Here is a 13,099-nt window from a genome sequence, read left to right as displayed (position 1 = left end):
ATTATATTATATTATATTATATTATATTATATTATATTATATTATATGAAGAAGAAGGCAAGAAAATGTGAGAAAAATGGGGTTAGGGTTGGGTGTCTGTATACATGTTCAGCTATGCTAATAGCCTAGAAATAATTACACATTGAAGGCAAGCTTGATGCCTACTTCCAGGTCTGGCATTGGCCACCAAAAAGGAGTCCTTCTCTGCAGGAAGGATAGCATCCACCCTAGGTGGATTCCTTCAAAGAAGTCACTAGAGAAAACAAGGTACAGTCTTGCAGAGTGGGAAGGATATTCAAGATGGAATCAGGAGGACCTAGATTCAAATCCTGCCTCAAACCTTCCATAGTGGTATGATTCTGGGAAAATCACTTAAGCTTCCTGTGCCTCAGTTTCCTCATCTGAAAAAGAGGGTGAGGAGGGATGCTGAGCCCCATGGCCCCTAAAAGTCCTTCTAGCTTTCAATCTGCAATCCTACAGCTGGACAGATCCCCTCGTTTTGACTCTATTCTAAACCTATGCTGGTCTCAGCAACAGTGAGGCCTGGGACAGATGCTGAATTGGTAGCACCAGTCATGCCTATCCTGGCCACAGGGGCCTTCTGGCCTCAGCTTCTCCAGGAGGTGAATATTTGAACAAACAGGGGAAGGAGCTGAAGAAGAGTGAGTGACAAGCAGAAGAGCTGGCACTCATTGGGAGGCCTTTTAGAGAGCAGAGATGGGGAGTGCCCAGTTCTAAGCCTCAGCAGTGAGAAGAGAGGTCTCTACCTGGACAAGGATATAAACGATGGCCAGAGGAATGATGACGGCGACGAAAACTGGGGTAGCTATGGAGATCATGATCAGGGTACTGATAATTCCCAAGAAACAAAGGATCCAGCTTCGGAAGGACATGGGTATGGTGTCATCCAGCATAGAAATGTCCTGGGAACACACAGGTGAAGAAATAGGTTATAAGAATGATAAGAGGTTATTCCTATGGACCTTTTCCACCCCCAACCCCCTCACTCATGCTCTGTTTTAAAAAAAAGATTCCCTATTTCTGCTTTTGCTGTAATCTCTCTTTAGAGAAAGTGATGAATATGCCCATCTATTCATTCTTCACTCTGGTACCCATATTCATTACTGTCATTTCTTCCCTCTTTTTTGCTGGAGGGTAAGGATCCCAATCATGGGTATTCGTGTTATTAACTTTCTCAGGCCTGGAAAGGCTTTTTCAAAACTTCAGACAACACTGGCATCTCTTCTTTTCCCCAGAAAAGAGGAGTTCAGCTTTGTTTCATTGAACCTGCCCCATTGGCATCTCAAACTCAGCAGGTCCAAAATGGAACTGATCATTTCTCCTAAGCCTACTCTGCTTCAAGACTTCCTTGGCTCTGCTGATATCACCCTCCTCTAAGTGGTATTCCACAATGCCCTTATTCTTCAGCACCTGTATCCAGTTAATTGTCAGATCCTGTTAGTTCTGTCTGAACCTCTCTTACATCCATCCCCTTTTCTTCACTCATATAGCCCTGCACTATCTCAGGAGCTCCCCAGTCCTCCTCAGGACTCTGCATGGCCTCCTGTTTGGTTTCTTAGCCATCAGCCCCTCCCTTCTCCAATCCATCTTCCAAAAAGCTTCCAAAATGAACTTTGTGAGGCACAGCTTTGACTGCTCAAAATCCTTAACTGGTTTCCTATTTCACTTGAGATAAAATATAATTCCTCACCTGGGCCATCTGATTCCAGCCACCCTTTCCAGCTTTATTTCACACTCAACTCATCACATATACGTTGTGTCTGTGTTTATTGCACACTCAATGTTCCAGACAAATTGGACCTCCAGATTCACCAATGCACGCACTTCCCACTTAAGGTATTTGTACAAGCTTTTCCTGTGCCAGGAATGCCCTTCTCTCCCTCTTTGTCTTTTAAAATCATTTTCTTGGGGCGGTTAGGTGGAACACCGGCCCTGGAGTCAGGAGGACCTGAGTTCAAATCCGGCCTCAGACACTTGATCACACTTACTAGCCGTGTGACCTTGGGCAAGTCACTTAACCCTGATTGCCCTACCTTCCCCTTCCAAAAAGCAAAAAATAAAAAATAATAAAATAATTTTCCTTCAAGGCTTGACTAGCTAATCCCCTTAGGTATTAATGTTCTCTCACTCCTCAAATTATTCTGAATTTATTTATCTCTATATATGTTGCATGCCCTAGACCACATTCTGATGTAAACTGTTAAAGGGATTGACTGATTTCTTTTCTTTTCTTCTTTCTCTCTCCCTCTCTGTTTCTCTCTCCCTTCCTCTATTTGTCTCTCTGTCTCTGTCTCCCCCACAGCAAGTCTTATAAAATATTTGCTACATTGAATTGAACGAGAGCTTCTCATGGGGATAGCACTCAATTTGGAGTCAGACAACTGGGTTTAAATCCTGACTCTGCTATTTACTTTCTGTGTGATCCTGAGCAAGTAATTTACCCATTTTGGTCTGTTTCCTTATCTATAAAATGAGAAAATTGGCACTAAACAGTCACTAAGGTCCCTGCCAGCTCTAAATCTGTGATCTTATGGATGTCCCTGTCCCCAGAGGTGGGTGAATTCAGTCTGGTGCTAACTCAAAGCAGGACCATTCAAATTGTGCTGCCTTCCAGAAGTCAGTTCTGGTTTGTCTTGCCCCTGAGTTATCCCTGCTTTACTACACTAGGTGTAGGCCTATTAAATCAGTTCCTAGGTCAGACCAGTATGGTTGACCTAAGGCTAATAGTTTCAGATCTCTGAACTGGGATTGAGCCACAGTCACATACATTGGCCCTGATCATACCAAAACCATATCTAGAATTGAATAAGAAAAAAGATCCTACTAGCAACCAATTCTGTGTAGAATTGTAAATATTGATTTTTATGCCCTCGGGCAAGTAGCATTTAACATGCCCTCAAATCAGCTGTGGAGGCAGAAACTCCAGATGCCATCCCATGAATAGGAGAGAAACTAAGATCCTCCTAGGTGTGTCTGGGGAAACCACTGTCTGAGAAAATGTGGAGTGTGGCAATCCTGGGAGGAGCTTATCTGTGATTTTGAGGTGAGGAGGAACCTTCTGGCAGCCTCCTAGTTAACTCATTTTTCTTGCTAACTAGTTTCTATGACACTGAGGGAGCAAAAGTGTTGTCAAGATAGAAATATAACAAAATTTAAAGTACAATCTTTGTAATGGAAATGCAAATTTAAAGATCTTCCCTGCCCTTACGCCCTTTGGTAGGCTTAAGAGACTCTGAGAACCTTCCTTGATTTGAAAATATACTCTGCCTCCTAATAGGATGAATGTGGTCACATGGAACCTATGGCAGGAGGCTTAGTTTTCAGGAATGCCCACACCTTGATGCTGTGTGATTGGGCAGTGGGTCAAGAGGGTGGTTACATTCTCTGACCCAGGAGAAGGCTATCTAAGCCCTGATGTAAGACTTTGCTTTGGTGCTCACTTTGAGAAGTGTTCTGTGATTTGATCAGATGAAACTCTGGGAAGCCGTTGTTGAAAGCCCCCCCGGCTTTGAAAAACCCAGATGTTGATTTGGTATGGATGTAATGGTTGGACAGTTTGGAAACCTGTCTACTTGATCTGTTTCTCTGTCTTGATAATTCTGTCTGTATACTCTGAAGTTTGGGGTGCTGACCTTTTTCCCCTGAACTAGGTAAACGATACATATTTGACTGATTAAAGTAAGCTTGTTAACCCATTTTGAGTTGCTTTCCTTTAACAAAGCAGATCTAAGAACCTGTGTTGGCAGCCACCCTGGGGACTCTGGGATGCTTGCTGATACAATCTTTTAAAATCATTACTTTAAAATTTTGTCCCTTCTAAACATCAGCACTATGGCACAAAGTCCCAGTCTCCCCACCCTAGATAAAGGTTTGGTTCAATTTTTTTGTTCAATTGCTTAATAAATATCTATATCCTTTCATATATTTTTGTATGTGTCTATGTTGTCATCCCAATAGAATGTAATTTCTTTGACAAGAGGGACTCTTTCATTTTTGTTTTTGAACCTCCAATGTTTAGCACATTGTCTATCATATAGTAGGCACTTAATAAATGCTTGCTGGTTGATTGATATGGAGATGAACTGGATTGTGATCTAGCTCCTTGCTGCCCAAAGAGCATCTGGGATCTGGACCTTTTTCTGCAAGAAACAAAACCTCAAAACCTACCTACTATGAGAACTTTCCCTTGTCTTCTCTCAACCAATGAATAAAGAAAGCTGGCTAAGCTAAGTCCGTGCACCTTGCCCCAAGAGAAGAGTCTCAAGAGTCATGGTCTTGTTCTACAGGCGTGGCAAGGACAAAGGTGCACACATTTGTAAGGAGACTCCAACCTCAGACAGAAAGAGAGGGACTTTCAGAACTCAAAAAAACAGACTGTCTTTCAAGTACTCACACCGGCAAACCTGTTTACAATCCTGCCTGTGGGTGTTGTGTCAAAAAAGCTCATGGGCGCCCGGAGGATGTTGTCTAGCAGCTGCGTATGCAAGGTTCGGGAGGCGTGTATGGCACCAAAGGTGGACAGAAGACCCGCCAAAAGCACAAAGAAACCTAGAAAGACAATCATTGCTCCAGTCAGTGTTTTGCTCCGGGTGGAGAAAAGTTGCCCCAATCCTCTTCTCCAGCCCACAGACACAAAATGTTTTCTATTATAAAGAGGGTCATCAGACCAACCTTGAGAAAATCCAAGTGCTCCATAGACTCCAATTCTCATGTCCCGCTGAGAGGTTGGATAAGTTTGATTCCAGTATTTCTGGGAGTCATTAGTCCATTCGCTGAGCCAGAAGTTGGATCCCACGAAACCCACAGAATTTCCCAGGTAGGCAATGAGCATAAAGGTGATAAGCCACCATCGCATTGCATCCAGGTACTTCAGGAATATGGAAAGCTTCACCTGGAAATCCCCCACAACACCATCATCATCATCATCATCACCACCACCACCACCACCACCATCATCATCACCACCACCACCATCATCATCACCACCACCACCATCATCATTATCATCATCATCGATAGAAGATCCCCTGACATCTTTGTGATTAGGTGCTGCCTACAACATTGAGAGCAGGAAAAACCCAACAACCTTAATGAGAAGAGAGACTGTTGGCAAAGTATAGCGGTCATTCTCACATGGTTCCTGAGCCTGGGTCAGGCCAATGGGCAAATATCCAAGTGCCCATCAAGGTAAACATCCACCAGATTAGTGATACCTTGGAGATTGTATGTGTATGTGGGGGGTTTGCCATTGGTTGCTTCCCAATGTTGTTTTCCAATAATATCATTAATATACCACAAACAAACCCTATCAACCACAATATCAATTGCCTAAAGAAAATTCAGATGATGTCTGAAGCCCAGTAAGTAGCATTAACTCTCCTGAGCATCATCACAATCTTACCTATGTGTGCATAAACATTGCTTCTATGGAACTAACTGCTCCCTGTAATGTTATTTCATCTGACATTAGTTTTTTTTTGCAGGAACAATGAAACTATTAAGTAGGATATGCTTGTATATACACTATATCCCATCTATGCTTGTGTCCTGAAGTTCTGAGCTAAAAGATGATAATACAAATGGTGATGTTTGTTTTTTGTTTTTGTTTTTTTACCGTTCCAGTTTCTACCACTTCTTTCTCGATTAGCTTCTGTCCTTTCACCACCTCTTCATGTTCTCTTTGCTTTGGCTTCATATTACCAGCTTTTAGGGAATTTCGGAGAGAATTCCGATATCTGTTGCTGTCAGATCTGTGTCTGAAAGGGAGTGGAAAAACACCGTCCCTAGGTGTGCTGAAGGCAGCCTCACAAATCCTCTTCCTGCAAGTAGAAACTGCCATCTCTCTATTTAGGTAGATTACTTCCCTTTGGGATGCATTCTGAGCTGGACAGTCATTCTAGGAGGGCTGATATTTCAGTCCTTACTGAAATCCATGCACCCTCACACATTCTCTCTCTCTCTCTCTCTCTCTCTCTCTCTCTCTCTCTCTCTCTCTCACACACACACACACACACACACACACACACACACACTCCTAGTCCCATCCTCAAGCCTTCCCCCACCCCTCCATCCACTGAGGCAGGGAAAAATGGTGCAGCAGAAACGACACTGAACTTGGCATCAGAGGACCTTAACTGGAATCCTATATCACTTATTACCCATGTGACCTTGACCAAATTGCTTCACTTCTCTGCCTCTCAGTTCCTTCATCTGTAAATGAGAGAATTATACTAGACAACCTCTGTGGTCCCTTTCAGTTCCAAATCTAGGATACTTTGACACTAAGAGTCTCAACAACTCCTTCCCTTAGGATAAATACCCAGACTAAAATCAGAACATGGAAGCAGCAGGGGCTGCTGCTAAAGGCCAGGTTCCCAACCTTCGACTGAGTGTTCGTTGAAAGTTATTCTCTCTTGTTAAGGCCAAGGAGACCGCCTCATTAGGAACTTCTTCTATACTTGGCATTAATTCAAGGTCATCTTCATCTTCACTTTCATTCCCATCACCAACTAGACAGAGATATAAGGATTATAGGCATAAATACAAAAAGAGAAAACAGAGTTCATATCTATGGAAACCATACCACTTCCCAGATCAATGCATGGAAAATCTCAATCTTATGCTTTATCCACATGCCAATAATCTCTAAAGAGACCTCAGCTCTGAATACAGAATACAGTGATGTTTCAGGAGTTATCTTTACTTTTTGCCTAAAGTAGACCCCAAAATGGTGGGAATGTTTCCTTTTATAACCACTCCTGATCCAGACATTCCTGGCCTTCACATGAGAGAGATAAAATCTGCTTCAGAGGGAGCTTGGTGCCACAGTGAATAGAGTACTGGACTTGGGATCAGGAAGATCTGACTTCAAATTCTGCCTCAGATACTAGGTGTGTAACCCTGGGCAAGTCACTTAATCAGTTCCCACCTCATACTTCTCATCTGTAAAATGGGGATAATAGTAGCACCTACCTCCCAGGGTTGAAATATGAGATATGTTTAAAGTGTTTTGCAAACCATAAAGCATTATATAAATGCCAATAATTATTATTGTTGTCAAGTCATTTCAGTCACATCCAACTCTTCGTGGTACCATTTGGGATTTTCTTGGCAAAGATATTGGAATGTTTTAGCTGTTTCCTTCTCCAGCTCATTTTACAGATGAGGAAACTGAGGCAAACAGAGTTCAGTGACTTGCTCAGGGTCACACAGCTAGTAAGTGTCTGAGGCAACTCAGGAAGATGAGTCTTCCTGATTCTAAGTCAATATTCTCCTCCACTGCATCCCCTAGTAGCCTCATGTGCAAAATGGTAGTGGTAAAAGGTGTTCTTCCTCTGAAAGTTCTTAGATTAATGGAATCATGGGTCTAGTCTCTCTCCCTAGGACATCCAACAGCTCCTGGTTTGTGGATGATTTTTCTTTCTCTTTTAATACAACCTGCTGAAATGTTAAAGGGGGTAGACAATAAAGGATGGACAGCACCAAGACAGCACCTTTACAGGGTTGGGGGTTGAGGTTCTAAGCCAATAGAAGTGTGGAATTTCTAACCAGTGGGCTTATGTGCCAGGGATACCTCTGAGCCGAAAGCCAGCAATGGTGTCACTCCTGAGGTTGACTTAATAAGGGATAAATATATATACACGTGTGTGTATAACATATATATATATATGTATAATATATACGCAAGGTTTTATTGACATATTACATCAATAAAGCTTTTTCTTTTAGTGGTCTTCTATACACTGCCCTCCCATTTATTTCATTCATCCATTCATCATATCTCAGAGTTTCAGGGACCGAGTCTGGAGTCTGAGTCAGGGACTGATTCTGGATAAATAATCTCCAAGCATTTTAATTAAAGGTGCAGGTGACTCCAAACCTCACTTTTAATAGGAACCTCAGCCTGTGTGTTCAGTACACAGAAGAGTAAACCCCATGACCTGATACCAACTCCCATGTACAGTTGTATCTTATGTGACATTCACTCCCATACCTGTGGCCTCTCCTTCTGTGCTGTTCTGCTTGGCATATAGCTTCAGATTCTTGGCAAATGTTGCTCTGTTAGCCAACAGAGTCTTGTAGGATCCTTTCTCCACTATGGTACCATTCGCCAAGACCAGAATCTCATCCACTTGGGGAAGGAAGTGAATACCATGTGTCACCAAGAGGCGAGTCTGCAAAATGGAATCATTGGATATCCCAAGTCCATCATCCATTCCTTCTGGGCAGGATGTAAATATCATTTCCCTCCATACCATAAAAGTGATCAAAGAAAGAAATCTTTTGGAACTCACTCTGGCCCCAATCTGGGGCCCCACCCTGCCTCAAGACCATAAAAATAATTAATAATAATAATCCTATTCCATTCAAGGAGACAACACCTTTAACCTCCCTCTTAGTGAGACTAATATTTTGAGTTGTTTTGACCAGGTGAAGCGATAGGGTTTGCACTGCACAAACTCTCTGCTAATCAAGAAAGCATATCCACAAAACATCTGATTGTTTGGGGAAGGGTGGTACAATCTGTGAGCCAAAGATATACAAGAAGCCCAAAAGGTCTTGGCGCAGTTTTAAACTATTAAAGTTTAAAATTACAATTGCACCAAGACCGTTGGGACACCTTATATTCTGAAGCTAATAGGTCCACAGAATGATCAGACTCATGGTGCCCTAGTCAATGAAATCAAGCAACACAAGGTGCCTGATTTTGACACGGAAAATTCTATACCAAGAGGACCCCAGAAGTAGCTCTGCAACACACAGAAAGGCCTCACATTTCTGTGAAAAAGAGCATCAGCTTTGATGACAGAGGACTCTTTGGATCTGGCCCTTACTACCAGCCAATCAAGAAGCATTTGATGGATTCATGGGTATGCTGCCATAGCTGCCTCCCTTTGTATTCTTACCTTGTCCTTCAGTAGCCCATTTGGGCCAATGACTTTGCTGAAAAGGTGTTTCCCTACGTGAGAATCTACAGCGGAGAGGGGATCGTCCAAAATGTAGATGTCCGAGTTGTTGTAGACAGCTCTGGCTAGGCTGATGCGCTGCTTCTGCCCTCCACTGAGGTTTATGCCCTAAAAAGAAATAAAGAAAAAAGAAAAGCATCTCTGTTAATCCCACTTTTTTTTAAGGGGGGGGGGGAAGGCAAGGCAATTGGGGTTAAGTGACTTGTGCCAGATCACACAGCTAGTTACTGTCAAGTGTCTGAGGCCGCATTTGAACTCAGGTCCTCCTGACTTCAGGGCTGGTGCTCTATTCACTGTGCCACCTAGCCACCCCCATCCCACTTCTCAGGCAGAAAGGAGCCAAGAATAATAACAGCTTAGAGTTGTTGAGTCATTGCAATCCTGTGCAACTCTTCCTGACCCCATTTGGGGTTTTCTTGGCGAAAAAGCAGGAGTGATTTGCCATTTCCTTCTCCAGCTCATTTTACAGATGAGGAATTGAGGCAAACAGGATTAAGTGACTTGCCTAGGGTCACAGCTAGTAAGCGTCTAAGGCCAGAGTTGAACCTATGAAGATTCCCAGCCTAGTGCTCTGTATACTGCACCAACTAGCCATGCAACCTGGGCTCAAATCCTGGTTGAACCACTTAATACATCTGTAACCTTTAGCACATCCCTTCATCTCTCTGGGCCCCACTTTCCCCATCTATAAAATGAGGGAGGTTGAATTGGATGACTTCTAAGTTCCCTCCCCTTAAATCTATGATCCTATGGCTTCTAAGGACCCTCCCAGCTCTCTGATTCTAGGTGTTGAATCACTTTGAGCTCCAAGTACCTTCTCTCCAATTTCAGTGAGATCCCCTGCAGGCAGTATTTTCAAATCTGGGAGGAGAGCACAAGCCTCTAGAACTTGCTGGTATCTCTTTTCATTCAATGGATTTCCAAAAAGAATGTTGTCTCTTAGAGTGCCATTCTGGATCCATGACTGCTGAGGAACATAGGCTATGGAGCCCTGGATGGAGAAACAGAAGATCATGTTGACAGTTATAGTTCTAAAAACAATGAGATTGGAGGAGCAAAGAGGAGAAGATAAGAAAAGAATAATGTTTCTAGAGCTTTCATTTTGAGAAATAGAGATAGGATGAGGTCACTTGGGCACCCAGGATATAGAAACATGGCCAGCACCCACTGCACTGAAGATGGAGACAAAAACTACCATTCCATTCACCATTTGATAGTCCATGGGATTTGGGGGGGGGGGAATTTTGTCTTCCTTGTGTGATCCCCAAGGATAAAGAAAAGTAAGATTTCAGGTTCAGGATGTGGGGGCATAGGGCATATATTTGTAGATACCCAGGTTCTAGTCAAGCCTGAATGATTAGGATGAACACAGATATGCCATTGATGGCAGAGGTAAGAAGAACTGCAGCAAAGACAGCAAAGAGGTAGAAATTAGGTGCCAGAGAATAACATTCTGGGCTAGCAGAAAACTACTTTGCATACTTCTCAAAAGAAGATCTGTTTAGAATTGTCCCTCACAATAGGGCCGGTTAGTGGCAGAATGGGATTGCTCTGAGAGTAGGACATTTCTAGATAGTTGTAGGTAACCCTTGACCCAAGGGGCCAGTATGTGTCAGCTTCTTCCCAGAGTCTTTGTCTCCCTTCAGGGACCTGAAGAGAGTCTAGAATGGGATAAATTCTCTCAAAGCTGGAAGTGAGAAGACCAGGATCTCTCTTCTATGTAGCTTTCACCAACTCCTCCTTTGCAGGCACAAAGCCCTGAGTAATCGATCTCTACCAATGAAGCATTTAGCACAGGGCCAGGCACATAGTAGGCACTAAATAAGTTTTCATTGAATGAATGAATAAATGAAGCTAATCTCATACAAATGGTCCTTTGGATCAAGGGTTACACATAGCCAAACTAACATAGTCTAGGAGTAGAATCTGACCTAGTTGGACTGACTGATTTTGAAGGAGAAGCCAAAACAGAAAGGGAAGCCTTGCCAGTCACGATCAGGTAACGTAGGAAGAGGCATCCTAAATAGCATGGTACGTTTCCATTGGCCTTGCAGCTGAAACCTCCCATATATGTGCTCTCTCCTCCATTAGAATGGGAGATCCTTAAGGTCAGGAACGGTCATATTTCTCTACTTGTATCTTTATCACTTTACACAGTACTTTGCAAGGGTTAATAAATATCTTTTCATTCATTCATTCTTTTATTTCTAGTTGGAGAGTGATCCAGAGCTGAGGTTATAATTAGGATTTCAACTCCAGTGCATGTTTTCAAATGAGATAAAAGGGATAAAAGATAAAAAGATGATAAAAGATAAGATAAAAGACTTCTGGTTTTCAGACCCAAACAGTTCCTTAATTTCATTAAGAAATTTAATTTTTCAATTTCATTAAGACATTTACTCCTGCCTCTATGAGCACATGTCAGAGGTGTATCAGCCAGCCATTTCCTCTCACCTTGATATTGATGTGCCCATGGATGGGCTCCATTTCGCCCAAAATGGTCACCATTAGGGAGGATTTCCCAGAGCCAACAGCTCCCATCACAGCTACCAACTGGCCTGTCTTAATGTCCAGAGTCACACTAAAAGACAAAAGAGGCCATTTAGGGGAACATAGGAGGGAAAAAGAGAGACAGAGTTAGCCAGAGACAGAAAGACAGAGACATATAGACACAGAGAGAATCATGTAGAGGTCAAAGCCCAGAGTCTTCAAGGGGAGTCTGGCAGTGGGACATCCTTATCCTTCAAAGTTGAAGACTTTGTCCTCCCAAAACCATGACTTAGTTTCTCCCTCCATCATGTCTACCAGAGCTATGCCCAAGTTTTCAATTCAGCAAGCTTTATTAAGTACTTATTATGTATGTGCAAGGGAAGAGTCAGCACAGGCAGTGGAGAGAGAGCCAGACTTAGAGTCATGAAAACCTAGGACTAAGTCCTGTCTCTGACACATACAGGTCGTGTGACCCTGGGCAAGTCACTTAATTTCTTAGGTAACACCCCAAAACTATAAATTGTAGGGAAATTGTCAATCTGCATTGGCAAAAGGAATTTAGTCACAGGTCTAGTCCAAAAAGTAAGGAGAAGAAAAACCTTAAGATACTGTGCCAGGCAAGGGGGTGTTATGGGAATGGGAATTTAAGATCTTCCCTGCCCCTAGGCCCTTTGATAGGCTTAAGTGTACCTGGAGCCTCTGGCAGGAGGCTTGGTTTTCAGGAATGCCCACACCTTGGTGCTATGTGATTGGGCAGTGGGTCAAGAGGGTTGTGACATTCTCTGACCCAGGAGAAGACTATATATACCTTGATGTGAGGCTTTGCTTTGGGGCTCACTTTGAGAAGTGTTGTGTGATTTGTCCAGACAAGACTCTGGGCAGCCGTTGAGTGCCCCCAGCTTTGAAAACCCAGATGTTAATGCTTCCCTCTCTGGTAACTGACTAGGTATGGATATAATAGTAAGACAGTTGGAAGCCTGTCTGCTATGTTTCTCTGTATTTTTTGTCGCTTGTAACCTCTGTATTCTCTGACATTCAGGGTGCTGATCTTTTTCTCCTGAACTAGGTAAATGACATATGTTTGATTAAAGCAAGATTGTTAACCCATTTTGAGTTGCTTTCCTTTAGGAAAAGCAGATCTAAGAACCTGTGTTGGCAGTCACCCTGGGGATGATGGGGTGCTTGCTGCTACAGGGGTATACAAAAATGAAACTTAAATAGTCCTTGCTCGAAGGGAGCTTATGTTCTACTAAAAGAAGGGACCCAACATGTTTTCATGGATTCCTGCATTCGAGACAAGACAAATTTCTTAACCTTCCACTTTTTTTTTTTTTGCTTTTTGGAGGGCAATTGGGGTTAAGTGACTTGCCCAAGGTCACACGGCTAGTATTTGTGTTAAGAGTCTGAGACCAGATTTGAACTCAGGTCCTCCTGACTCTAGGGCCAGTGCTGTATTCACTGTGCCACCTAGCCACCCCAACCCTCCATTTTCTACCTTTAATCACCACATTTAGAACCATAGGCAATGTCTCCCAGTCTTTTCCTGTCTACAACACACTTACTAGCCAGGAACAATGAGGAGCAAAAAAGAGTCTTTTATTGTTTTTGGTTTTTTTGCTTTT

At 42.9% G+C, this 13,099-nt stretch overlaps 1 protein-coding gene across 1 annotated transcript in view; it reads right to left on the bottom strand.

Moving 5' to 3' along the window:
- Nucleotides 1–13,099, bottom strand: part of ABCC2 (ATP binding cassette subfamily C member 2) — a 64,372-nt gene that overhangs the window by 17,702 nt on the left and 33,571 nt on the right. The window contains exons 16-24 of the mRNA XM_069067057.1: nt 11,442–11,568; nt 9,802–9,978; nt 8,928–9,095; nt 8,015–8,195; nt 6,401–6,530; nt 5,636–5,771; nt 4,693–4,912; nt 4,415–4,569; nt 768–923 (exon numbers count right to left, since the gene is read on the bottom strand). Of these exons, the coding sequence (XP_068923158.1) occupies nt 768–923; nt 4,415–4,569; nt 4,693–4,912; nt 5,636–5,771; nt 6,401–6,530; nt 8,015–8,195; nt 8,928–9,095; nt 9,802–9,978; nt 11,442–11,568 (1,450 nt within the window). The remainder of the gene's footprint in view (nt 1–767; nt 924–4,414; nt 4,570–4,692; nt 4,913–5,635; nt 5,772–6,400; nt 6,531–8,014; nt 8,196–8,927; nt 9,096–9,801; nt 9,979–11,441; nt 11,569–13,099) is intronic.

The sequence above is a fragment of the Petaurus breviceps genome, unplaced genomic scaffold (genome assembly GCF_028583685.1).
Source record: "Petaurus breviceps papuanus isolate PSGF00001 unplaced genomic scaffold, PetGlider_PUasm1.0 90740, whole genome shotgun sequence".
Taxonomy (NCBI): domain Eukaryota; kingdom Metazoa; phylum Chordata; class Mammalia; order Diprotodontia; family Petauridae; genus Petaurus; species Petaurus breviceps.
The sequence above is the reverse complement of the archived record's forward strand: the minus strand, read 5'-3'. Positions and strand labels throughout refer to the sequence as shown.